Source organism: Diadema setosum, chromosome 2 (assembly GCF_964275005.1).
Source record: "Diadema setosum chromosome 2, eeDiaSeto1, whole genome shotgun sequence".
Taxonomy (NCBI): Eukaryota; Metazoa; Echinodermata; class Echinoidea; order Diadematoida; family Diadematidae; genus Diadema; species Diadema setosum.
The window spans coordinates 4,135,977-4,163,434 of record NC_092686.1 but is presented as its reverse complement, the minus strand read 5'-3'; the positions used below and the strand labels follow the sequence as shown (position 1 = coordinate 4,163,434).

The window sequence follows — 27,458 nt, the reverse complement described above, 5'->3', positions numbered from 1 at the left end:
TTTATCTTGTGTGATTTGGTTTTCTGCCCCCCCCCCCCCCACCATTCTTCCTACCACTTCCGGGCGAGTTTTTTTTTTTTCCTTCTTCTTCTTCTTTTCTTTTTTTCTTCTTCTTCTTCCTTTCTTTTCTTCTTTTTCCTCATTTTTTCCCCGTTTTTTTGCGCCCCAAGGAGTGGCGCCCGGGGCACGTGCCCCCCTTGCCCCCCCCCCCCCCCAGATACGCCACTGCCCATTCCAAAGGTGAAATGTAATTCAATAAAGTGCATGTTTTCGAACAAACGAATTTTACTCATCAGAGTTACTAGTAGATCCCCTTTTTCTCCACCCTAAGCATTTTCATTCTAATTTGTGAGATATATAGGTCTACACTTTTTTCTTGTACTGTAAATTTCAAAATTAGTAATTGGTACTTTATGGAATGCTGTTTTCTTTGTCCGAAACGGAAGGAAATTGTCTTAGTTTTTTTTTTTCTCTCTCTCTCTCTCATTGAGACAACTTTTTTTTCTTCAAATGAATTCAATTCAATTCAATTCAATTCAATTTCTTATTTCATTTTTCGACAAGAACATATAAACATCACTTTAAAAAATACAGGCCTACAGTGAAACCGATTTATAGAACTCGCGTCATCCACTTCGATAGATGTAGGGCCACATCATGGCACACAGTGCCACACACACATGAACACACAAACAAGTTGAGTAAAATTCTTTCACGGAATCTAGTGGATCTATTATAAAGATGATCGATGATTAGGTATAAAAGCCCGAAAGAGAGAGAGAGAGAGAGAGAGAGAGAGAGAGAGAGAGAGAGAGAGAGAGACAGAGACAGAGAGGGAGAGAGAGGGAGGGGAGAATTTAAATATAATCGAACCATTATTTACGGACGAATATATCCAATGTGATTCTCTTACGCAAAGTATTTTGTTTTTTTCGTGCCGACGTATGTCTTTTTTAATCTGAGCTCTCATTCTCACGGTCTGCATTTGTGCAGCCACGTCTCCGTTTTAATTGATTGTGTACCCAGAAAGGAATGTGGCATGACGGAATGATAATCGAAATTGAAACACTACTGAACCAAATTATGAAAATAGTAATAATAAAGAATGAATGCGATATCGGGTAGTAAATGCAGGAAGGATCACCTTTCTTAACTTCATACCGATAAAGTCCTCTTTTTAACCACGCAACTAGTGCAATCGTCCTGTTTTTCATAGGATTGTGCAAGTAGGTCCTACAGATGAAATCGTCACATCTGATAACGTGAAATGTGCAAAAATATACACGAGCTCTATCTCAAGATACGTAGTGCTCCACATATTTCTCGTGAATGGTACAGGAAATAAAAACGGACGTGCACATGACGTCACTGTTATTACATTCCCAAGATGCCATTTCACTACTGACAGCACGCGCAACATGGCGGAAGGTGGAGGCACCGGAGTTCCTGAACTGAAACAGCAAAATCGCATGATTCGTGATCTTCTCGACACACCACTGGTAAAAGGGGACACATGGTAAGAGATGCCATGATTCAAAATTATCCCATGTTGGAGTTTAAGTAGTAGTTTTACTGGATCTTCTATTCTAACCAGTCGTAAGAAAGAGCCGGTATCCTTCCACGTACGAGTGGAGTGTGTGCTGCATGCATGAGACGGAACTTCGTCCGTTCGTGAACCACAGCAGGCAGGGCAAGAATGAATCAGCATACGACTACCGTAGACTACACGTTATAATTTTACAGTGAAGTCACAGAAGACCGCTGCTGCAAGCCGGCGTATACGGCACTCTATATAAGCCCTAGCGTATTAAAATTACATGCAGTGTTTTTTACCTCATTGGATTATTATGCTCCCATTCTACACCATAGAATGCGTCGCGTCGTATCTTCACTGACACTGTCTAATAATGTGACTAGAATCCAGTAACATGTTAGTATTAACTATTATTAGTACATATAGTCTACATTTCTGTTATTTTTCTAGGCCTATAGTCTAGACTACGTAGACCCTCTTTGCTTTGGCTCTAATCTTACGGCTCTAATCTAACGTTAAACTTACTTGTTGTAAATAGATCTATTAGTACATTCATTCAATTAACCCAGGCAGGTTACAAATACATGTACACAACACAAGTCTTGACTTTAGTAGAAACCTCTAACAATCAGTCATGTCTAACTGTTAAAAATAAAATAGAGTCATGTCTAATGAACCTTTACATCTTATTAAAGTTACACTAGGCCTACAGCAAAGTAATACTTGTTGCAGTTACAGTGTACACGGACGTGATTTTACTTTAATCTAGGCCCCCTAAATTAACTTAACCGTTTGAATGAGACAAGACTTTTTCCCTGCCATTTGCGCTATCAAATTTAACGTTAGTTAGATGCCTTCCTAACTGCGACCAGCCCAAAAGTGAAGCATGTTTGGACTGCGAGTGTATTGGATTTGGTGCACGTACAATGTAGATGCAGTGGTGTCTTTGCCTGTGTAATTCAACATCAAAATTTGATTTATTGAAAATTTGAATAGATTAGGACCCTTCACTTAGACTGGTAGAGGTCTAGGTGTAGGGCCTAGGCCTACTAGTGCCTACTAGATACGTTGTAGGACCTAATTGATTGTTGACAACTCGTGCTGCACAAAATTTGGTTCCTCCAAAAGAAGTCTACAAACATGTACAGTGTTACTGTTACAGTACTTGTAAGAAGTACCAAATCTTGACATCTTTCTATAGCCCGAACATGCTTCGCATTAGGGCTGGTGGTACAATGTAGTTATGGTCTAGCCTGCTCTAGCTGTGCAGCTACAACTGTCGAACATAAAACTTCAGGTTAGTTTCATCATGAAAGTCTTATAAGAGACCTTTTCCACATAAAAAGACATACTTGTGAGAGACTCAAGTCCATGAAGTGGATTTTATCTCTGTACATAACTCCATATGAGCAGCTTGGCCATTTTGAGATGAAATTTGTTGAAAGACTTTTATGTGATGACTTCACGAAACATACCCCAGTCTATGTCTACATTGCTCATTCAGACATTACAACTTCAAAACAGCAACAAACTACATTGTGTATACAAATGATTGGACAGCCTCCATTCTCACCGCCTCCTCTTTCAATGCTCCTTTTTCCATCGATTACATCATCAACTGGTCTGCATGCCTTTTCCTCAGGGTGTCAATACCAGCAACCTACTTCGGAAGACATTACCACCCAGCCAAATTGTACATATGTAATACCCACAGCTACAATAGACATATTCAAATTTGCAACTTTCCCAAGGTCACTTCGACTATAGATGGAATAATTTACTAGGATCTGTGGTACTCACTCCAAACCCAGCCATATTCAGAGAGTTTGCACTGCCCTTCATCAACAAGATGCAACCTCTTGCTGGGTTCCACATGCTGAAGAAAGGGATCACTGTTTTTTACTTGCACAGACACTCTAGATTTTATTGAACATAAGAGAGCCATGCACAACCATGTCACTTTGATACCTCCATTGGCACACAACGCGATTTGCATCCCAGTATCCATGTAGCTTCCTTGGAGGTACGATTGGGATTACTGCAAAAAGTAACTATTAAAACGTGTTTTGTTTTGTTTTGTTTTTTTGGTCAAGAATTAGATCTACATGTACCAACATACCTGTAGACAGTAGTAGACTCTACAAGTTCTAGAGACAGAGAAAGTCTAGAGGTGAGGACCTTTATTTGCAATACTGGTCAATTTCAGCTTGTTTGGAAGATTTTGTTGAAACTGTTATGGATTCCACAACTGTACAACACTATGGCCGGAATTCTCAAAGCTGGAATAACTTTATTACGCCGCTTATTCCGCTGATTTATTACGCCTCTTATGCAAATCAGGCCCTCGTGGCGTAAAATGATGCGATTTATTCCCCGGAATCTATTTTCAAAGGTGGAATAATTTATTCCCCGGAATAGTTATTCCAGCTTTGAGAATTCAGGCCTATGTGTGCACTTTTTTGCACAGTGACTTGCTCACCAAACTGATATCTCATTGGCTGTAGCAATGGCGTTTTCCATTGCACATCTGTCAGGGAAATTTCCCCTTGGAGACCGCTTCATGTTCGCTATTTTGTTATGGGGTTCGTGAATGTCATAATGTAGTGTTTGATGTGACGCTGTATACACTCTTTCAATTATGGATTTACAATATTGATGTCATAATTAAATAATTCAGATGTTTGAAATATATTTATTCCCCCCCCCCTCCTTTTTCCTTTGAAACACCAGGTACCTGATTGACAGCAGATGGTATAAACAGTGGAAGAAGTATGTTGGCTATGATAGCTGGGACGTCTACAACATGGGCAACGATGCCTCCAACCCTGGTCCAGTGGACAACTCGGGGATATTTGTTGGTAAGAAATGTAGCTAATGACAAGTAACCTTGCTATCACTCATATCCATATTGTTTGACAAAATACGACAAGATATATTGCCATTTGGTCTTACATTGATAAACTGGAGGGAAAATAGTGAGAAAAGAAGTGCATCATGTTTGTATGTGTGCAAAAATGGCAAAATAAGAATGTACATGGTAGTCATTACTGTTTGAAAGAAAATAATAAAGATATGGGCAGGTAATATGTCCTTGCAGGTACATTTCTGAAATCTGCATTCATATTGCCCAATTAAAACTTTCGATGTTAATCACATTTCTGGTAAACAGTGTGCATTTGTGAAATGTAACAGAGCATACCATTAAAGAGGAATTCAGAGCTTATTTGTTGAAAATTGGTTTTGAAATGGATGAGACATTAAAAAACAAAGCATTCTTTTTAAAGGTTGGTCCCACCTTTTATTAGGATCGCTTTGTTTTGAATGGATATGTCAGCCATTTCAAAACCAATATTCATCAAATAAACTTTGAATTCCTCGTAAAATTATGTGCTCTTTCATATAGCATAGGAGATTTCTCATTACAGTTGAACCTCTCGTATCCGGACAAGTCGGGACCGGTGCTCATCCGGATAAGGGATTTGGCCGGATACGGGCGACTCAATGCTTACATATACATACACATGTACTGATGTAGCCCATTGTAGTACCACATGTAGTAATGTGTATACTGCCACCTTTTCATTGTTACACTCAGTAAGAGACCCCAAAATAGAGGTTCGTGTTTGCAAGAATGAAATCATTTTCTTTTATAAATTCTTGGAATGATTTACCTAAATAATTATTAAGAAATGTATCAAGTAGATCTTGAAAATAAACCGTACTCGGCAAAGTCGACTGTAGGTCGCCATTGTTAGATTGAGTTGGGAATCCCCCTTTCCTTCCGTAATTATTAAAAAAAATCACGGCGAGATTGCGTCCGTATAATAGAGAGATCCGGATAAAGGGAGGCCGGATAAGAGAGGTTCAACTGTATCTCAAAAAAATTATCATCAAAAGAAGTTGGAAACCTGAAGTCCCATCTCAACCAAAACTGTAACATCCCTTTAAAGGCATAATTTACCATTTGCAGATAAAACAAAAACCCACCATTAGTGCTTTAAAATAGTTCTGAAATGTGAGTTAGGGATAGAAACAACCACTGTAAAAAATTGAATCCATACATTCAATGTTAAGTATCGTTAAATACACAAAATGTGAACAATAGTTATAATAAGAATGCTTCTAGATTAAACCGTCTACAGTTACGGTTTATTGAGAAAAATACTGATATCTCCTTATATTTTAGACTTTATTGCAAAAATTTCATATGGTAGGATGTTTTGTGATACAACAGACCTACACATATGCATAAAATGTGATATCTTGAACATTTTTAAAATCACTGCTCCCAAAGGTAAACTGGACCTTTAAGGGTTCTTTGGCGTGTGTGAAAAATATGTTTGATATGATGTTAGAATGAAAACACAAGTTAACAGTCCTCGTGACTGTTTGCTTTGACAGCAAATTTCTGGTGGGTGAGATGTTTGACTATACCCTAACATTGTTCTTCAGTAGACAGCAATTTTTTTTTTCTCCCCCATATTCCCAGTACAGGTGTTTCACTTTTTAGCAATGACAGTGTTTTCTAGTCCCATGCCCCACATCTGGAATCAGTTACCACAAATCATGCAAACAATACCTTCACTACTTTCACCTTGATTTGTAAGGCTTGTTTGAGGACTGATTTTGTGTCATCATTTTAAGTGCTGTGATATTAATTTTTTTTATATTGCGTGCTGTAGAAAATCTGCATAGACACAGAGTGCACTGACATTAAAAAGAAACATGACTCTAACCTTTTCTTTTCCCACCCAGACCCAAATATCTTAACAAGAACATTAAATGAAGAATTGAAAAAGGTTATGCAATGGATATACGCAAATAAATTGTCACTAAATATTCAAAAAACAAAATGTATGCTTTTTAGTAACTCTTTAGACAGCCTCCCAGGCAATATAACATTTGATACTACTCCCCTAGAAGAAGTTTCTACCTTTAAATTTCTTGGTGTTTGTATTGATAACAAGCTTTCATGGAGGAATCATATCAATAACATATGTAAAATTATCTCACGGAATATTGGCGTAATGAACAGATTAAAATATTATCTTCCTTCATCTGCATTATTAACTCTTTATTCTAGTTTGATATTACCTTATTTAAACTACGGGATTCTTGCTTGGGGTAATACTATATCAGATATTACTAGATAAACTTTTTTTATTGCAAAAGAAAGCGCTCAGAATTGTTTTTAATCTACATACCCGAGAACATACAGATGCTTTGTTTTTTTACCATAAAATACTAAAAATAAAAGATTTGTATCTGTTTCAACTTGGCCAGTTTATGTTCAATTATAACAGTAATTTTTTACCTAAAATATTTCATGATTTATTTCATCGAAACAATCATGTACATAACTACCCCACGCGACGATCCGGTGAATTTCATCTTCCATTAATGAGAACCGCACATGCCCAAAGTACATTTCTTTATACCGTACCCAAGCTTTGGAATAATTTAGATAATAGTTTAAAAGATTCCCCCAAATTTGTCACATTTAAATACAAATTCAGAAAACATCTACTCTCTACTTATAATTTTAGATAATTCAAATTGTTTTAATTTACGCTTGAGCTTTCACCTGCCCTGATGTCACAGCACTTTGCGTGTTCTGTATGCGGACCTCTCTTCTTTCTTCTCTCCTCTTCCTCTCCTATCTTTTGCTCTTCGTAGACTTCTATTGTTACTGTCTTCTCTCCTCTCGGTACTGTCTTATATGTGTGTGGGTAATGTGCATACGTGTGTGTTGTCCTTGTCATATTTTTCCGCTACACGAGGTCAGTGAACAGTGTCCGGGCATTAGCACTGATATTTGATATATTTTTTCCCGACCTGCGTATCTCAATATAACTACATATATATCTTTTTTACAAATGATTTAAATAGTCTATATCAAATATAATAGCTATGAAAAACCCTCGAATAATGTATTATTTACTCATTACTTATCTAGCGATCCACGTCCAACAAGCTTTGCTTTTTAGTGGGTCAGTATTTTCCACAATCGAATCTATTTTCCGCACGTCCACGAAGGATATAATGTATTGTTCCTCAAACATATGTTGTTATATAATTTATCTCGGATACTACATGAATCTTTTGCAAATGTTTGAACAATATCATTTCATGACATGTATACTTTGTACTACGTTTTGATTTTCGTTGATTGGAAATTTGTACTATGTTTTTTTTTTTCTTTTCTTTTTCCTTGATTCTCGTTGATTGATTGGATTGGAAATAAACTATGATTGAATTGAAAAAAAAAAAAAAACATGTTTAGAATGCAACTTCACAGCGATGTTGTAAAAATTCAGGTCCCAAAATTTTTTGTCTGTGCTTCTTTATCTACTGTACTTTACTGTTTGTCTATAACAAAAAATTTCAATTTAACAAAAGAAAAATGCCCATCCTAAAGAATTTGTTATAATAGGAGTCACCTGTACAGTTGATGCTATAGTTGTGTAAATGTCTATTTGATCTTTATCAATCGGTCACTACAGACGGTCAAGTGGGTACTCTGAAAGAGCATCTCATTGATGAGTTGGACTATGTCTTGGTGCCAACTGAGGCATGGAACCTGCTGACCAAGTGGTACGGTGTGGTTGCCAACCAGCCCCCAATGCCGAGAAAGGTGACTTTCCCATGGTTTTTATTAAACCTCAGTGTACAATTACTACAAACATGAAATACCAGCAAGGAAGAGAAATTGTTGCAAGCATCCTGTATTGGAGTGATTGATAGACTGAAATAATGGCTTCCACAGATTAGTCATATGTACATGTACGATTCATGCATGCCCTGATGATATAGACTCATTCTACAAGTATCTTTGGCCTATATTCTATTCAGTAATTCATATATGTATGTTCAACCCAAGAGAAGGCAGGATTTTAGTGACAAATTTTGCCGCCTAGTAGAGCTAAATGACATGCAAATGTAAGTTAAGTAATACATTTGCATGTCATTTAGCTCTACTTGCAATATCAATTTCTGGAAAAGTGTTGTGAAATTGCAAGACTGAGGTTCTAACTCTTCCACTAGGGCAGAATATCATGTTGACCTTTCGTGGATTAGAAGCTCGCCACGCTGACATGACAGGCAATCCACCAAGAACTGTTTTCGCTCCTAATTTCATTCCTCTGTAGGTTGTGGAGTATGGAATGTTTGTCAAGCACTGCAAAGTGGAGGTGTACCTGATGGAGTTCAAACTGTGCGAGCACAGTGAGCCGGACAAGGTCATTTCTCAGAAGTTCAGCAAGGCTGACACGATAGGTGAGTCTTTCAAACAGTTGTATTTAAAAAGTAAATGAATAAGTGTTTTTTGTGCAAAACTATTTGACACTTCGTTCACAATTCATCAAAACCCTCACTGTGAAACATGAAATTTTCTTGTGTATGAAACTTTTGCCAATTTCGCAAGGAGCCAAGATTCGCGACAGTTGTATGCATGCAATAGTTTTCGCCTACAAAATGCATTGAATGCCAGTGACAATTCATGAAAATTTCATGCCGCAAAACAGGGGGCTTTTGGCTCCAATTCATGAAAGTTTCATGCCATGATTGTCTCTGACTTTACAGCATTCGTTCGGGAAGAGGGGGGGGGGGGGGAAGGGGGTGTGGACCCGATTAATAAAGATCCACAAAGCAATGTTTTATGTATCTCAGTGCATGTGATACAAAAATTTCTCATCAATTACAAGTGTGTCAGTTCAGATGGACAGATTTAGATTCCTGCATGATTACTCGATTCAATGCGATTCAAATAATTATGCGATCTTGTACTTCTACTAGATTAATGAGAAGAATTTACGTCAGTCTGTTTTGAAGTGACATTTGAAACAGCATGACTGGCAGGGCGATGTTGTGGTCATATGCTACATAAGCCTTCATGCCTAAAATACAGTCACAAATGCAATTTTGAGATAGTTATCAGCATGCAGTGTCTGTATTCTCAGAGCCTCCTTGTAAATAAGTAATCACCCAATGGGAATAGTAGGTGATTACTGAAATTACTCTGTACCTCTTGGGTGCATTACATGTACATTTAGGGAGGAAAATACATTTTTTAATTTGGCCTGTACAGGTTTGCAGTCATCAATTATTTAGCTTAGCACTCTGTCTTCCGTTAACATGTTAGTTATTAAAGGCAGCATAACCAACTGGGAAAATGATGTGATACAGTGTAATATATGTAAGAGCATTACAACATTCAATATAAAGTTGGAAAGTCAGAAAGACCAAAAAGTCTTCAGTGAAACCTCATTTTATTGTCGTCAAATTGAGGTTACTACCCCCTGATGGAGTGTCGTCCCTCAAAGAAAAACAAATACAGCAACTGTCACCTCTGACATTTGATGCAATGGCCTGGATATGTGGGGAATGCCGCCCTCTGTAATGTCATGACATCTTAAGTGGCTCAGAAGGGGGTGACATGTCACAAGGGTGGGACAAGATCCTCTGCATGTACACCAAACCAAGTGATTATTTGATTGTTTTGCGGAGGACGTCACACGTCAAATCAAACAGAGGAGCTGTACGATGATGGGTTTGTATCACACTCACAATAGCGCATACAGGGTGGGCTTACAGGCGAGCATTGTGGCTACTGGATGGATTAATTTGATGTTCCCAAGACTAGTTTTATAATAATTCACTAGTAAGTGGCAAGGATGCCATGCTATTCCAGATGTTAGTACTGGAAAAGGATAGTGACTGGCAGTTGTAGTATTCAACTGCTACATGTATGCTGATGGATATGACAGTTGGTGAGCATTGTGAAACTTGGAATATCTCCAATTAAAGTGAAATTTATTCCAATGTAGAGGTTTACTTTAATGAATATAATACAAAAAAGGAAACCAAAAACAAACCAAAAAAAAAAAGAAAAAAGAAATGTCATATTCTCGCAAGTGGTGCATAAGTTTGTTTGTTTTTTGTTTTGTTTTTTTTAATTTGGTGGAGAATATGTACATGTCTGTTACCTCTTAATTCGTTGAAAAAGAGCTGATTTTGCTACAATATGCATTTCCCATAAACACCTGCTGGAGTACACTGTATACTCAGGGGAGCATTTCATAAAGTGTTTTGTCTGATGAATTTGTTGGACAAATTTGTTCTCAGCCAATCAGATACAAGGATTTCAGTAGCTTATAATAGATTGTCAGAAGAATATCTAACAAAGTGCTTCATGAATGCCCTCCAGAGCTAGTCTTCAACAGGTTAAAGGTCCTCATTTAAGGTTATTAATACCTTACATATTATTTGATGTGATGAATGCCCAATTCTTTTTATTTCGCTTACTAAAAACAGGAAATTTAGTGAGGGCATGTGTATACTTTAATGGGAGACTTATGAGAATATATGATCACCCTACAATGTAAGTTCTGTAGAATTTTGACCAGGGTCAATTTCACTCTTTTCACACTTGTGGAGCATCAAGGTCCCACAACTATGATATGTTGAGTCTGAGTTCAATACAACTTTTTTGATTTTGTTGTGTATTTTAACCGTTTAAAAAAAAACTTTTTACATGGAGTTACATGTAATTTCCACTTTACAAAAATTGAAAGTACCTGGTGTACCAGTACCTTTGTTAGTATTATGTAGGAGACATTACACTGTATCTGTAATTCAATAATTTCAACATCATGTGACATTCTGGTTATGAGAGCCTCATGTAAGCAATAACTTGAGCACAGAAAATCTTTGTACATTATTATCATAGCAAAGCTGTATGTGTTATGGTGAATTTTATGTGGATGCTCCTTTGTAGAAGTTCTTTACTTTGACACAGTTTCATAATCATCAATATAAACTCAGCCTACCTCTCTATTATCATGGATTTTATCATCATGCACTGCATCAAGTCTCACAGTGTGACTCAAAATGAGGAAAAATCAATACTGTGTACTGTATGCATTTTCACTGGGCTTTTATTTATGCAAATCTCGCTATTTGGTTGCTCTTTGTGAATTTAGCAACACCTGAAAGTAGTAACTCTGATCCCGACATAAATGCAGCATGCACACCTACATTTCTCCGTTCATTACCATACTTCACGATCACAATTTTAACAAATTGTGAGGAAGTCCCAATTCGAGAAAAATTAGACTAGCTAAATATTAGCGTATACAGTATTTGAATGCTGAATGCAAACATATGATGTGACACCACTAAAGCCTAACTTGTTTGTTGTCCCTTTTAAAACTATTTGTCTCCCCGAATGCAGTCGAGTGTTTACTTTCTGATTTCATCCCTGCAGAAACGATAGAGAATGAGATGAGGAAGTTATTCAACATTGAGGAGGAGAAGGAGACCAGGATATGGAACAAGTACATGAGTAATACCTACGAGCAACTCAGTAAGAGGGAGAATACAGTACAAGATGCTGGGCTGTATCAAGGACAGGTAATTCTTTGTGACTTGAAAGGGAGTTCCAGACCAGTTAAAAGGTAGTCAGGAAAAAAGGAAAAGGAAGATTTTACATGCGCAACAATGAAAATTTTATGAAAATTGGATTGAAAGTGAGGAAGCTATAGAATGTTAAAAATTTACTGTTTTTGTGCAGAACAGTTCTCGATTAATGGATATAAAATGCAAATGAGTGAGCACTTGATGACATCACCTGACAATTTCCCACTGATGGTGTGCAAAAAAGAAAAGGGACAAATTCAATTCATTTACTATAAAAGTATAAAACATATGTTACAGTAGGAAACTTAATAGAGAACAGTCAGATGTATTAGGATTTGATAATGGGGCAGAATTAATTTTAAACAAAAAAGAAAAGAAAATGCAAGATTTCAAGATTTTCATTATAAACTGTATCTTGCAAACTTCGAGGCAATGCCATATTACCATCATAACCCACTATGTGCATAATCATACAACTGTGCCAGAAATGTGAATGTTTTATAGCGAAATTAATTTTCACAATTCAAATAACTTCATTATTGTTTTTTTCCTGATTTGATCAAATTTTCACTTTTGTGCTTTACAATTATCTTTTCTTCTCAGACTCGCTTTTGACTAGGCAGAATTCCATTTTAACAAATCTTCCCCTTTGGCTTTGAACATTGAACACGATTCATGTCAGACTTTCCACTGATCATGTTCATTGTGCGTCCCACTAAGTCATATTGTGTTTTGAAGTGTTACAAACAATGAGAATTGTATAGTCTATTTTTTGTTTCATTATGTCTTATCCCAGATACAGTTTTTTTGTATGTATGACTTTGTTGAATCAAGGAGCTACTACAGACATGGAGTCCCAACAGAATTTTTACGACCGAACGCTTTACGCAACGCACTTAACTTCAAAGTGCCGCAGCGACGTTATCACCAAAATCTTACCCCCGGCGACAGCTGCAGCACGCTTTCAAGATTGAGTTCGATGCCGCAGCTCTGTCCGTTGAAACAAACACACGTCTCTTTTGTGCATGCGTAGTCCATAAGTCAGCCATTTTAGTTTGCGCAATCGAAATCATCGAATCCACAATGAAATTTCGAATCTGGTGGTCGTAATTTCGCAAAATTTGGACCTGAGATGGGTGAGTTATGATGAAATATGTATAAAAACATGCCATATTACCTTCACCTTTTAAATTCCTCTACATGAAACATGACTTTTGTGGGAACTGTCGGCTCCAATTCATGAAAATTTCATGCCGCGAATATATCATGTTTTACAGTAAATTGTTACTTAGTTTACAATAGATCAAAATTTAGAGTAAGAAGCTTGATAAAATAAATACTATATATGTGATACTCGGTCATGTGATTTATATATTTGGATGCATGGATTACCCAAAACTTAGAAGTGGAATTTAACCGCAAAGTTCAACTCTCAAGATGCCCCGACTTTGCTTTGCATGCCACATATCTACAATAGACCAAGTGCACAAGGTGTCACTGTCAGAATGTGTAGCCGCTCTACAAAATATGAGAAATTTGTTAACTTGATCATCATCAAATAGGGTTAGGGATAGGTTTAGGTAGGGTTGTATTTAGCACGGACACGGTGGGGCCTATTTCAAGAGTATGCCGAATTAGTTGTCTAAAGTACAATTTTGAGGGGAAAATGAGCATAAATTTCAAGGTTGCACAAGGATTTTTTTTTTTTTTTTTTTGCATCCCACATTTTTTTTTTCTCAAATTTTCATTTTTTTTTTAAGGTTATCAAGTTACGAAACCCCATGGCATAGTTATATATGATACCTAACGATTTGGAGTCCGATGAAAACGCGATCCCTCCGTAATGTTTATCACAACGCAGTGCGGAAACCACCAAAGCGTGCGATAGAAACGCCAAACCCGCGCAAGTATGCCACAGACGTGGACACAGATGTCGTAAATCACGCTCCGCTCCCCGCTGCGTATACGCGCGTGCGTTGGAGCGGCATCGAAGCTAAATCAAAGAAGGTTGGCTGGATGGGACTCCATGTGTCTGTAGTACATTGTAGCTCCTTGGTTGAATCATGTAGTCAGAAAAAGAAGAAGATATTTTGAGTTAGAAGGGATTTATTGTTAAGCGGAACTTATTCAGAACACACCAGAATGGAAAGAGGATAATATGACATATCTGTCACATTTACCATATTCTGACCTTTGACACTTTTCATTTAGGTAATGGGAAAGCAGAATGTTCCTCCTACTAACAGAAAAATGCTATTGTGTAATTACATGACCACTGACTTGACATGTTGTGAATTATTGCTAATAGCCTATAGCTGTATCAGTGGCAGATCCAGAGGGTGGGGGGGGGGGGGTGCACAGGGCTCTTGCTCCCTCTTTATTTTTTGTAAAAACAAAAAAAGAAAAAAAAAAATGGGGGGGGGACGCATGCACCCCCTTTAAAGGACAAGTTCACCTTCATAAACATTAGGATTGAGAGAATGCAGCAATGTTTAGTAGAACACATTATTGAAAGTTTGAGGAAAATTGGACAATCGATGCAAAAGTTAAAATTTTGTGTTGGAACCGCTGGATGAGGAGACTACTAAGGCTTGTGATGTCATATGAGTACAACAGTATAAAGAAAATGTAAAGAAAATTCAACATATTTTCACTTTTTTTCGCATAATAAAAGAGCACTTGACTTGCCTCTTTCTAAAAGCAATGGGAATAATATTACCCATAACATATGTCAGTAACGAGTCAAGGGAATGTGTAATTTTTTCAAAAGATGAAATTTTGTGAAATTCTCTTTATATTTTCCTTATATTGTTGTACGCATGTGACATCATACACTGCAGTAGTCTTCTCATCCAGCGGTGACTGCACAAAAACTTCAAAAATTCATAACTTTTGAACGGATTGTCAGATTTTCCTCAAACTTTCAATGATGTGTTCTACTAATATTGCTACATTCTCTCAATCCTTATGTTAATGAAGGTGAACTTGTCCTTTAAGTTTGTAAAGGTGCCTCCCTTTTACGGAATTCCTGGATCCGCCCTTGTTTATGTTTCCTGCAGTATTCCATTGAGACACAACAAGATAGGTATGTGCATTCTTCCATTATTTCCTCTCTATCAATGCTATTATTGTTTGATTATTCTCATGCAGGTCCTTGTTATAGAACAGAAAAACAAAGATGGCACGTGGCCACGGCAACCGACAAGCAATAACAGCACCTCAAATAGTTCTTACAAAGACAGCTCCAGTAGCACAACTTCAAACAGTAGATATATAACAGGATCAAGTAGAAGGTAAGAGAAAGCCTGGTTTGTGTACCCCCTTTTTGGGAAGGGTAGTTTTTTTACCTACCTGACGATTCATCAAGAATCCAATATTAAACAGGTGTAAGGAGAATGCACCTTTAAAATGAAGGGGGCAATATTGTGTTCTATATCAATTTGTAATCCAAAAGCAAATGCTCCTAACTGTAAATGTCACCCACAGAAACGGGCTGAATTGATTGATGGGAAATACCTTGTCCTTTTCTGCAAGTTTTAAGTTTTTTTGTACCCATTAATTTTGCTTATGACTGGAGTAATGTGCCTGAACACAAAACTGGCATACAGTGTGTGTTCAGATTGGTATGTGAGGAATAAGGTATGCATTTGTCCCCAAAAATAATTTACATTATCATATTAGTATTTTGTCAGGTACAGTAGCATGCAGTGTGTTTGTATGGCTTGCAATATCTCAAAATTTGTCCCCTTTTTAATCTCAATGTGCACACTGGCTTCTCATAATTTGCTCATCTTTTGGTAAAACACTTTCATTTTGCTTTTTTTTTTACTTTTACAATCATGCATTTTTTGTCTTACATACATATTTCTGTATTTATCATTTCTTCCTTCTTACTTTTACCCCGTTCAGAGTCCCACTTTGTCTAGCACAACCTCTAGAGGTTGTGCTGTGTTCACGAAAGACGATGGGGACTCTGAACGGTCACGGCGTAAGCATCTAGCACAAGTCTGGAGTGAGTCTGGCACGAGTCTGGTGTGAATGTCATGCTAGACAGCCTAGCACGTATCTAGCACAACCTCTAGTGGTTGTGCTGTGTTCACGCCAGACGAGGGGACTCTGAACGGTCTCGGCACAAACACGGCGTGAACATAGTCTGGTTTTCAGACCCTTTGCCAACTGTACTCCTTTTACAAAATGCACCCGCGGATTTTGAAGTCACCGTTTTTGTCAAAGGATAAGGCCCATCAGCTTAACCTGCTACTTCTTTTGGTGTTAGAAGCAGTAAATATTCTGAAATGGAAATTAGTGTGAGAAAACGGTCTGAAAACCAGACTAGCATAAACACAGCACACACTTCCAGTGACCAGCACTGTTTGTGGTGGAAAAAAAAATACCCTTCCACTGATTTCCACAGAAATGTATGCGGACCTCACTCTAGACAACAAGGGGACTCTGAACGGGGGTCTCTCTTACCACCCACTGAGTTTGTATAAAAAATAGCTAGTTTTCATCTAGCATGTCCTCCAGAGGTCCTCCTAGACAGGGGGACTCTGAACGGGGTATCGTGCACAATCCGATGTCATATATTTTACTGACCAGGGAATATCCAGTCTTTGTTTTCTCTTGGGTGATTGTGCTCGTCACATGCTTTTGGAGCCCATATTGTAACAACGTGTATGTAGGATAATTGATCATGTCTGTGCTTATTTTGTTGTATTCTCCAACCAGTTCTTATAGCTATCCATCTTATAACAACACCACCAGCACAGACTATGGTCGCTCGGCCAAGCCGTCGGTCAAGGAAGGCCTGTGTGGTCTTAGTAATCTTGGCAACACATGCTTCATGAACTCCGCTCTCCAGTGCATGAGCAATGTACCACCTCTTACTAGATACTTCTTATGTGAGTATGTTTGTCTTCAAAAAGATTTTTATGTTCCTACCTCAGTAATACTGTGGGGAAAGAAAAGTGATGTGCACTGTGTTGTTTATATTTTCCATTGAATAATAATAATAATAATAATAATACAGGGTACTTATAATGCGCCAGTTCCACATAGTTAACGTGCTCAAGGCGCAGTAGAAGAAGTAAGTCATGAAATACAAAAATCCTTACACAAACATGCACATGAAAATGAATGACACAATAATGATAATGAAAATATATACATCATAATATACAATTCTACTGGAAAATGGTCATGAACAAATGAGTCTTGAGGGCAACTTTAAAGGAGTCAACATTCAAAATGTGACGGATAGCTTGAGGCAACTGATTCCACAGGTAAGGTCCAGCACGTGCAAACGACCGATCCCCCCAAGATTTCTTTGTTTTTGGAACAACAAGCAATCTACAATCAGATGACCTGAAACATCTGGAAGGATTATAAAATGCCAGTAAATTAACATTGTACTCTGGGGCAGATCCATTAAACCTTACATAGTTTATTTGCATTATGTATGTATAGGTGTCTCTCAAATATTCACCTGTTTCCTTGATATATTTAACATATTTAGAGAGTAGGGGCCTCTGTGGGTACCCCTTCTGGACTTTTTCCCCTACCTCATAATGGCCACAGCTTTTGTATTCTGTTCAGATATTTTATTTGATGCCCTACACAGTTTAAGGACCAGATATATACATGTAATAGGAGTGTTTGATTAAAAATGAATTATATTTCCATCTTTATTTCCGTGTTAGGCATTTCCTTGTTTGAAAATGCTGTTATCAAAGTAATGCATAGTTCCAAAGATCAGTACCAATTGCAATCATTAGTATAATTGTTGTACTATTTTTGATTGACTAGACAACATTAGATATTGACAATACAGAGATTTATGAGGAAATTTGTTATATGTAGAGATTGGGAATGGTAACAATGACTTTTAAAAACTTCAGGAATGATTTCATGCCTGTATGACTACCCTTTACCTTGTTCTAGGACCAGTTACTAGGTCCTTACACACTTTTAAATGACAAAATTGACAACTTTTTGAGATAATGTGATATTGTACAGGCATATGTTACAAACCAAACGAATGTGGTATAAAACTGAATAAGATATATTACAAATCACAGTCTCAGCCCTCATTATTGAGTGACATATCTCTCTCCCACTTTGACTCTGTTGTTCTCTCTATCTCTATATCTCTGAAATTTGTATATATTTCTCTTACTCAACACAGGTGAAGAGTACAAAGAAGAGTTAAACTTTGAAAATCCCCTTGGAATGCACGGTGAAATTGCCAAAGCCTATGCAGACTTGATCAAGCAGATTTGGTCGGGACACCACACTTACACAGTACCACGGAATTTCAAGGTGAGAAATCCCCTTTCAGTCTGGAGTTTGCTTTCACTCTCTAGTTGTAATAGATCTCTTTTCCGTCTCCTTTTCTGACTTTCATATTTATTTCCTTTGCCCCCCCCCCCCCCCACCTTCCTGCCCCGGAAGTGACAGAAATATTCTGAAATGTATTGCATTTTAATACTCTTTGAAACATACTTACATGATTAAGAGCTATGTAAACATACTCTTGGTATCGTTCAATATTTCCTTTCAAGTCAAATACTTGATGCATGGCCTTGCTCTTTTTTTTTTCTTCATTGTAATGGTCAAACTAATATAACTCTCTATTAATGCAAGCACTTTTCTTTCTGTTGTTGTTCTTCCTGTCTCGCCCAAGAGCCTCTGTGGGCAGTTACCAATCCTGTGACCGCAGTAAATCTTTCTTTTATCTTGTGTGTGTGTGTGTGTGTGTGTGTGTGTGTGTGTGTGTAAATTCATCATAAAAAAATATTTTGAATTCTGTATGTGCTCAGGCACTCAGCTTATATTGCCACCCTCCCCCCCCCCCCCCCACAGCCTTACGAACTTGACGTAGGTGTGAAGTTAGCAAGCCCACTAAGTGTAGCAATGGGCATAGGTCATCACTGGTAGACCAAGGTGACACAATATGGATTAAGAGGATTAGGTAATCTCCGTTCATCGACAATATGTGTCCAGATATCCATGCCACTTGGCAAAGAAAGCACTCCGGCTTGCTTGTCAATCTGCGAACAAAACACAGGATTAGATTATGCGGAAACTCCCATCATAGAAAATCGCGATTGCTTTATTCACAGATGCAAGTGGGCAGATTTGCCCCCCAGTTTTCTGGCTACCAGCAGCACGACTCCCAAGAACTCCTAGCTTTCCTCTGTGATGGCCTCCATGAAGACCTGAACAGGATACAGAAGAAACCATACATAGAATTGAAAGACAGCGACGGAAGGCCAGATGAGGTATGACAGAATTATTTATGTATTGCTACTAAGTGCTGTTGTAAAGTCCCAGTTTCATACTTGTCCAACATACAGTTTGCTAGAACTTGAGAAAATAATGTGCAGACTCAATAAAAGTGCAGTCTTGTTTGTCTTTGTGTCAGTACTGGTGGGGTAGAGATGTAGCATACTGGATGCACTAAGTATTCCTTCTTTTTTTCTTAAATTTTTTTTTTTTTGATCTTCAACGTTGTGAGTCAACAAATAATTAATGAATTAGCAACTGGCAAAAGTACTAGTATTGTATCCTATAGCACAATGTGCGTGTGTATCATCTCCAGGGTATGAAAAACCCCAATTTTTTCCCCATGTGAAAACTGATACCGGTATATCGCATTTCATCACCTTGGTTCCATATCACAAATTCAGCCACTTGTGTTGCTATATCAATCAAAAACAGCATGTTGTGTTCATATTTAGTTCATTGTGTTCAGTAAAGTGATATTCAGGGTTCGAAATTGGCGATGGTCCGCTGGCCATTGGCCACCCAAAATTACGTCGGACTAGCTAAAAATCTTAAAATTCTGAAGTTACTAGTCCGTCTGGCTAGCCAAAATATTGCTTCAGTGTCAAAATTGATTCTAAGTAGTCCGCCTGGCTAGTTAAAAAAAAAGTTAAGTGCGACCCCTGATATTTATGTGAAAGAATGTCTTGGCAAAGTAGCATAGCTTTCAGTGTCTCCTTAGATACATCAGCATATCGACTCGGTGAATACGCAGAGGAATATGCACTTGTGACTAGTGGGACTGCTTTTTATGGCAACATAAGATTTTGAGGATCTCCTAGCATCAGCCCAACAACAGTCAGATTAACACTCACTGCCACTGGTATGTCTTGTGCCTTTTCCTGAATGTGAACATCCAGGTTGTTGCAGAGGAAGCGTGGGGCAACCACCTGAAGCGAAACGACTCCATCATCGTGGACCTCTTCCACGGCCAGTTCAAGTCCACGCTGGTCTGCCCCGAGTGCCAGAAGGTGTCCGTGACCTTTGACCCTTTCAGCTTCCTCAGCCTGCCCTTGCCGACGAAGAAGGAGCGGACCATGGAGGTGTTCCTCATTCGGCTGGAGCCCCATGCAAAGCCCTTACAGGTGAGGCCCATTTCCTGCATAAACTTTCTAATGATGGCATCAAGCATTTTCAGTTTTCTACCAAACTGTAGAGGAGAGACACTCTGGGGAAGAGTCAAGCATGTCTGAATCAGAAACGATGCCACCAACCGTGTGAAATGCTGCTAACCTTGCATAGTCAGCACTGTTGCCACATACAAAGTGTACGACTGTGCCAAATGTGACCAGACAGAAGGTGGATTTTTTTTTTTTTTTTTTTGATGAAACTAGACATTTTCGCACACTTGAAACTTTTGCAAGGAGACAAGATTCCCAAAATTATAATGCGTGCAAAAGTGTTTGTCTACACAGCACATTGAATGCCACTGGCGATTCGTGAAAGTTTTAATTTTGTGGGGGTTTTTTTGATTGATTCAATTCACTTTATTGATAATCATAAAAATAGAAACATATACAGAGTAAAATGTGTCGGGGAGTTCACAAAGAAAGCCAAAGGCTTGAGACAAGTGATCCCCTTCGTAGAGTTGGATACATAAGAATATACATGCAAATGCAGATTTAGAGTTACATTCAGAGTACTTAATGACAGTTACAGATAACATAGACAAATAAGATGAACTAAAAGACAAAAATGCTACTACATTACACAAATAAAACATACAGACAGAACAAGATTAACAAAGATGGACTGATACAATTCAATAGGCATTTAAAAGAGATTTTTTATATCTAGACTTAAAAGCACTTTGAGTGGATACATTCTTAAAAATTGAATCCAAATCATTCCAGAACTTAGCACCTTTGTATAAAATATAATATTTTTGTTTTATGCTCAAGCGACAAAATGGCAACACAATATTGTCTTTATTTCGAGTTTCAATGTTGTGTAATGCACGATTCAGTGTAAAACAACCATCAAAAATATCAGGTAAAATTGCATTTGAATATTTATACATAAAAAGACCAAGTTTGACTGAGACACTGTCAGACAGTGTGAGAGTATTCAATTTTTTAAAAAGTGAAGCGGTGTGGTTAAGAGGGTGGCGTTTGAACAAATTCAAATTGTTTTTTCCTGTAAAACAAATAAACGCAAATTAGTTAAGCTGGCTTCAGACCATACATGTACAAGACTACAGTAATCAAAATGAGGCAAGATAAAGGCATTATACAACATAAAAAGAGTACGTAATGGCAGTACTGAACGGAGCTTATGCATTATACCGATTTATGCTGCCAAAAAGGCCATTAGCTTCAATTTATTGAAAATTTGATGCCACTGAAACATCTCTGGGGGCATTTCATGAAGCATTCTGTCCGACAAAGTTGTCGGACAAATTTGCTCTCAGCCAATCAGATGCAAGGATTTCAGTAGCTTGTAACAGTTTGTAAGAAAAAAATCCGACCAAAACGCTTCATGAAATGCCCCCCAGGTTTTACACTAAGTTACACATCATTACTTCCAATGTTTCACAAAGGTGCCTGTTTGCACAAAAGCAAGATAACGCTAATAGAATGGGAGCAGGCGGAGTTTAACAAAAGTTTCCTACACTTTAGATGTGCCGAATATTTACACTGTGAACAGTGCTGTAATTGAAAACTGTAATATTCTTACCTTTTTGTTTTATTTTTGTTGTATAATTTTTTGATAAATTTCTATTCTATGTGTTATTTTACACTTGTTGCAGATGAAGGTGATAGTACCCAAGCATGGCATGGTTTCTGATCTGTGCAAAGCAATATCCAAAATCACTGGTATATCACCTGACAAGGTAAGTTTGCTTGCTTGAGGTTATTCAGGAGACTCCCATTATTATGAAATCCATTAGACCCACAGTTTTCTTTCATGGTATCAAACTTTTGCTATAGCCGAAGGACAAAGCATATATCATAGATGGATCTAGACAATAATTTTGGAACCTGAATATTCTTTTCTTGTAACAAGAGTTTAATTTTGACTCTGTTTTGTTATAACGGGAGTGCAGGGTAGAATCATTTCTTGAGAAGGTATATCTGCATGATCAATGTTTTGGCAACTGTTGTGCAGGTTTGCTCCTTCCATTTTGAGTATGATTACAGAGGTAATAAAAAAGAGTCTTCAATAAATCTTTATGTGAACATTACAGTGATAAATTACAGATGGCATCCCAAAGATGCTGCTACAGACCACTGGTGAACTGAGAGCAAGAGATTTTTAAGCATAGGGGTAAAGTAGTGTAACAGAGGGCAGACAAATTGATGAAAAACTCGTACCTCAAGTGGTGGATTGTTAAACAATGTACTTTATTAATTGTGAAGAAGTAACTGTGTGGTGGGATTTATTTGCTAACATAGCGAGAGAAGCTCAACTGGTCTAATGGCTGCTATGCAGGAAGCCAATTTTAGTGTTGTATGAATGAATGTGTGGACAGACAACTTATTAGGGATCCCATCGTAAATTGGCTACTATTTACATATCTGGACTCTCTGATATTTGTTTGTGTACCTGTAGATGGCGGTAACCGATGTCTACAACCATCGCTTTCACAAAGTGTTCACTCCCAGCGACAGGGTGGAGAGCATTACAGAGAGGGACGACATTTTTGTGTGAGTGCTTAGTGTGACTTGTCACTGCTAAATCTTGAAAAAGTTGCCTAACAGTGATTTCATGATTACTAAACTTTTAATATCGAACAGTGTATTATTTGTCCCACAACAAAATTGACAGTAACAACAGACAAGCAACATTGCAAGAATGGTGAGAAAAGTGACCACCAGATGGCCATAGTGTGTAGAGAATTGGCTATAGAAGTTTATAGGAGCAAAGGCATTTAGACGTAACATCTCTGTTCAAGGGACCATGATATCTGCAGAGCTGCCAACTAGTACTGATTTTCAGTAATTTCTACTGAAATTGGACAAGAATACTGAAGGTTACAAGCAAATTACTGATTTTAGAAATCATTGTCTGTGATAAATTCTATAACACTGTTAAGGATCACTGATTTTCACTCAGAAAAGGTGCAAATTACTGATTTTCAGCCATCATAGTACTGAAAGGCTTTTACAAAAGTTGGCAGCTCTGTATCTGGTTTATAAAAGCTGAAAGATGGAAAATATTTTAATAATCTCGGGCATTGAATGTGGGATACAGGATAATTAAGATACCAGAGATATGATGATATGTTTTAGAAAAAGAAATGTTTGTTTTATGATGCTAACAAATTGTTTTTTTGTTGTTTTTTTTTTATTTTTTTTCACTTCAATGTGTGAGACTTTATCAGAGTATGTGGTAACAGGCTTTATTTGTTTCTGTTTCTGTTTCTGTCTTGTGTCTCTTAATGTTGCTCAGTGTGTACATTGAAGAGAGCAACAATGATAAACTGCAGCAGTGTTCAAAGTAATTGTGTTCTGATGGAGGTATACATTGCAATCAGTCAACTTAATGATAATGGCACATTCTGTTACATCAATTGCCAAGGGAGCAGATGTTCAGAATAATTTATGCAAATATTGCATTACTCATCAACGCTCAGTGTACAGGTTATATTTGAACACACAAAACTGTTGAATGAAAAATAAAAAAAGATATGGTTTTTGTACATGGCTTCTTAACATCAACATCCATAGTTGCACCACATGGGTTACACTTGTGCCCAAAACTGTCAAATGATACAGAAGTTTGCTTTAAGCAAACATAATACATTTATCGTCTGAAGCAACGATAACGAGAAACACATTTGAGACAAGCTGTGAGATGCTCCAAGAATGTCAAGAGTGATGCATAGTAATGTTTCATTGTATTGTAAACCGTCGTAGAGTAATACTGCAATGTAGGACAACTGCCATAAAAAGTGTGGTGGGGTATGGAGGCACAGAATATATTCTGATCTCTTTTTCATTCCTCTATCCTCTCTTTGACCCAGATATGAGGTTCCTGTCAACAGTGCAGATGACCCAGATACCATCATCATCCCAGTCTATCTCAGAGAGAGGAAGTGAGTATACTGCAAGAAAAACAAAAACAACAAAAGAAGGTGTAGTTTGCTTGTTTAGTGATAGAATTTTGTTGTTATCAATCAGTAAGTGGGTCAAGGTCATGCTTGCATGTTTGCACTTTCTTGTATACAGAAATAGTCTTTGGTATTGTGATCACAATATAATGATTCAAAAGTTTCAGATCTTTGTACTTTTTTTATGGAGGCAGGGGTAGGGCGGTGATGGGATATGTTACAGGGAACAGTAAATAGATTACAATAATGCTTCAGGTTTCCCCCAGAAAATTTAGGTAGCTTGCAATGATAGAACCAGCTGTTATGCCCGTAATAATTCAGTATAAAGAAACATCTCTTATTGTGATGACATGCAGCAGCAAAATTTGTATTGCACATGGAACTAATTGTAAATTCCACTTTTTAGCCACCACTTCAGGGCTCGACATTAACTTTTTTTCTGGTGGCCCATTAATTCAGGCCTCTAAAATCTTTAAATCTGAAATTTTGATGGCCCAAAAAAGTTTAATGTAGGCTTGAAAGAAAAGCAAGTGTAACAATCCATTTTGCATTTAAGTTGCCAGATTGTACCACCAAAAGATATCTTTTTCTAATTTTGGTGGCCTGACATCAATTTTTAGTAGCCCTGGGCCACTGGAACACCGGGCCAGCAGGCTATAGCTAATGTTGAGCCCTGCACTGTTGTATATTTGATATATTTCATATATATTTGTAATGTGTAGTATTATGCTGTATCCCAAAGTGGCAGAGCTGAAGGGAATTCTTAGTGTGATGCCGCCCCTTCATAATCAGACCTCCCAATCATACTGAATTTGGATGAAAGAATCTGAATTTTGACCATTCCCAGCTCTTGTTTCAACAGGAGTTTCCTGTTTTTATGAATGACTTTACTACACACTGCTATCGGAACTGCTCTTTCATTCCTACTTTTGAGCCAAAACATCCCTATTTTTCAGTCAGAAAGGTTTGGGAGGTCTGCATAATGGTCAAATAAACTGAAGCACATATAGTGCACTGCTGGTCAGGAGGACCTTGTTTTACAAGAGTTGCCTGTAGTAGTATGCCTATCTGTGTAACTCGACTTATTCTTCTCTAAACATTAGTAGTGTATGATGTGTCCGTGCATTTTAACGAGAGTGTTGGAAGAAGTTAATTTGTGAAACACTTTGATGGTTTTTATTTCTCCTCGTATCTACCTAGTACCAAGGCGTACAGCTACACGTCAAGCAGCTACACACTGTTTGGCCAGCCCATGCTGATTGCGGTGCCCCGCAAGCACACCACATACCAAGATCTCTATGAGATCATCATGAAGAAAATGAGGTGAGGCACACAGGCAAATTACCAGAATAGACTCGGTTGAAATGTAATGATTGTTTGTAGGGGATCATTTCCAACAAGCCTCTTTTGTGCTTTTTATGATCCCCCATTCAAAATGTATAAATTGTACCAAGGCAGTTGTATCTTCATTTTTGTAAATGTTATGTTTTGAAATGAATGAATGACTGAATGAATGAATGGATGGATGGATGGATGGATGAGTGAGTGACAGAGAAAATTCAAATTGCACAGTCCAGCAGAAAATGGCGTGCACCTTATCTGAACTACTAACATTTGTCTGACGAATGGACTTTACAAGAGTGCTGCTCCTCCAATTCTAGAATATCTGCTGTGACTTTTCAAGAATTAGCTTTCACTGTATGAAAAAAAAAATAATTTTGATTGTCTTGTATGGCAACACTATTGAGCAGACTTTACCATCGATTGTATTCCGTATTTGCTCATGTCTTTGTTTCCTTGGGTGCTCTGTGTTCAGTCGATACGTCAAGAGACCAGACAGCGATGACTGGTGGAAGGAGGATGAGGAGGGCAATGAAGTGGTAGAAAATGGAGGTGAGAACAGCTTTCACCATGGTACTGGTTCTTAGAGTACACTTTAACCCGTTGAAGACGAGTCTCGAGAATACTCAGGCAGGTGTCTATGGGAAATGTGTGTTATAGCAAAATCATTCCATCCTCAAAGGGTTAACCCTTTAGCAACTGAAGATTCCATACATAATAGCCTATTGTTCCCTGGAAGGTACAACAATATTACTCTCATTTTGACAACATTCTAAATTATGCAAAATACATCACTGCATGTTTATTTTTTTATTCTATGCATTATGTTTCTTTGAAAGCCTATTAAGACTTTACCAAGAGACTTGTGTGTTACAGAAATAATTCTGACATACTTTTGTTAACATTTGACCTCTTTCAAATTATGTAATTATATTTTCAATGTGAAAACAATCAAAATAGTAACGAATGAAATTATACAAAAGCAGATGGGTGGTTTAGGGAGTAATCTGAAGGATGGTTTTGGGCAGTTCAGTTACTAATTAGTTAAAGATGTACTACAGAGTTATCACATCAACAGGTCCATCTGTTTTTACCTGACACAGACAATCGCTGTGCATTTGTAATATTGAGTGAAAGTAAGATTCAGTTGATATTTTGTGCAGTTGTCATTACAGTGCACTCCCGTTATAACGAACATGTTATAACGAAATTTCGGTAACAATGAAGTAATAATTCAGGCTGCAACATTATCCACTCTATGTATCTTTATTGTTTATTTGATTATAACAAAATTTCAATATAACGAAAGAAAACTGCTGGTCCCGAGGACTTCATTATAACAGGAGTCCACTGTACCAGACAGTACTGGGTACTGATTACCAGGGCTGTGTGATCAATGGGTGTACACTTAAAAAACATTTCTTTCTATGCAAATTGTGCTTCAATGCAAGTGTTTATACAAATGGAATTGGAATGAGGTTGTGAAGTGATTGCACACCCCTTGGTTTGTGCTCTTGGTTTGCTGTACCCAGAAACGGAGATGGATTCCGACTCGGATTCCAAGGAGTTGTACAGCTCTGGAGAGGACTCCGCCCAGAATCACCGTGACAAAGAGGATGCACCCACCAAAGACAAGAAAATGAGCACGTCAAAGGTCAAGCCAGTGGACCACCGGTCACTACTCTTCAGGATGACCCTTGTCAACTCGTACGGGAGCGCTGAGCTGGCGCGGCTCAAGGACGACGCAACGCCACTCAGGTTCAGCCGTGAGTAGCTGCAGCAGGCGCAAAC

General features: G+C 37.8%; 1 protein-coding gene across 1 annotated transcript in view; it reads left to right on the top strand.

Moving 5' to 3' along the window:
• The first annotated feature begins 1,416 nt into the window (after window positions 1-1,416).
• Window positions 1,417-27,458, top strand: part of LOC140239057 (ubiquitin carboxyl-terminal hydrolase 4-like) — a 34,941-nt gene continuing 8,899 nt past the window's right edge. Inside the window, exons 1-16 of the mRNA XM_072318956.1 lie at window positions 1,417-1,516; window positions 4,265-4,392; window positions 8,038-8,168; window positions 8,683-8,809; window positions 11,799-11,944; window positions 15,101-15,243; window positions 16,679-16,851; window positions 18,135-18,268; window positions 19,072-19,230; window positions 20,134-20,358; window positions 22,023-22,106; window positions 22,826-22,920; window positions 24,240-24,311; window positions 25,527-25,649; window positions 26,143-26,219; window positions 27,200-27,433. Of these exons, the coding sequence (XP_072175057.1) occupies window positions 1,419-1,516; window positions 4,265-4,392; window positions 8,038-8,168; window positions 8,683-8,809; window positions 11,799-11,944; window positions 15,101-15,243; window positions 16,679-16,851; window positions 18,135-18,268; window positions 19,072-19,230; window positions 20,134-20,358; window positions 22,023-22,106; window positions 22,826-22,920; window positions 24,240-24,311; window positions 25,527-25,649; window positions 26,143-26,219; window positions 27,200-27,433 (2,149 nt within the window). The 5' untranslated portion in view covers window positions 1,417-1,418. The remainder of the gene's footprint in view (window positions 1,517-4,264; window positions 4,393-8,037; window positions 8,169-8,682; window positions 8,810-11,798; window positions 11,945-15,100; window positions 15,244-16,678; window positions 16,852-18,134; window positions 18,269-19,071; window positions 19,231-20,133; window positions 20,359-22,022; window positions 22,107-22,825; window positions 22,921-24,239; window positions 24,312-25,526; window positions 25,650-26,142; window positions 26,220-27,199; window positions 27,434-27,458) is intronic.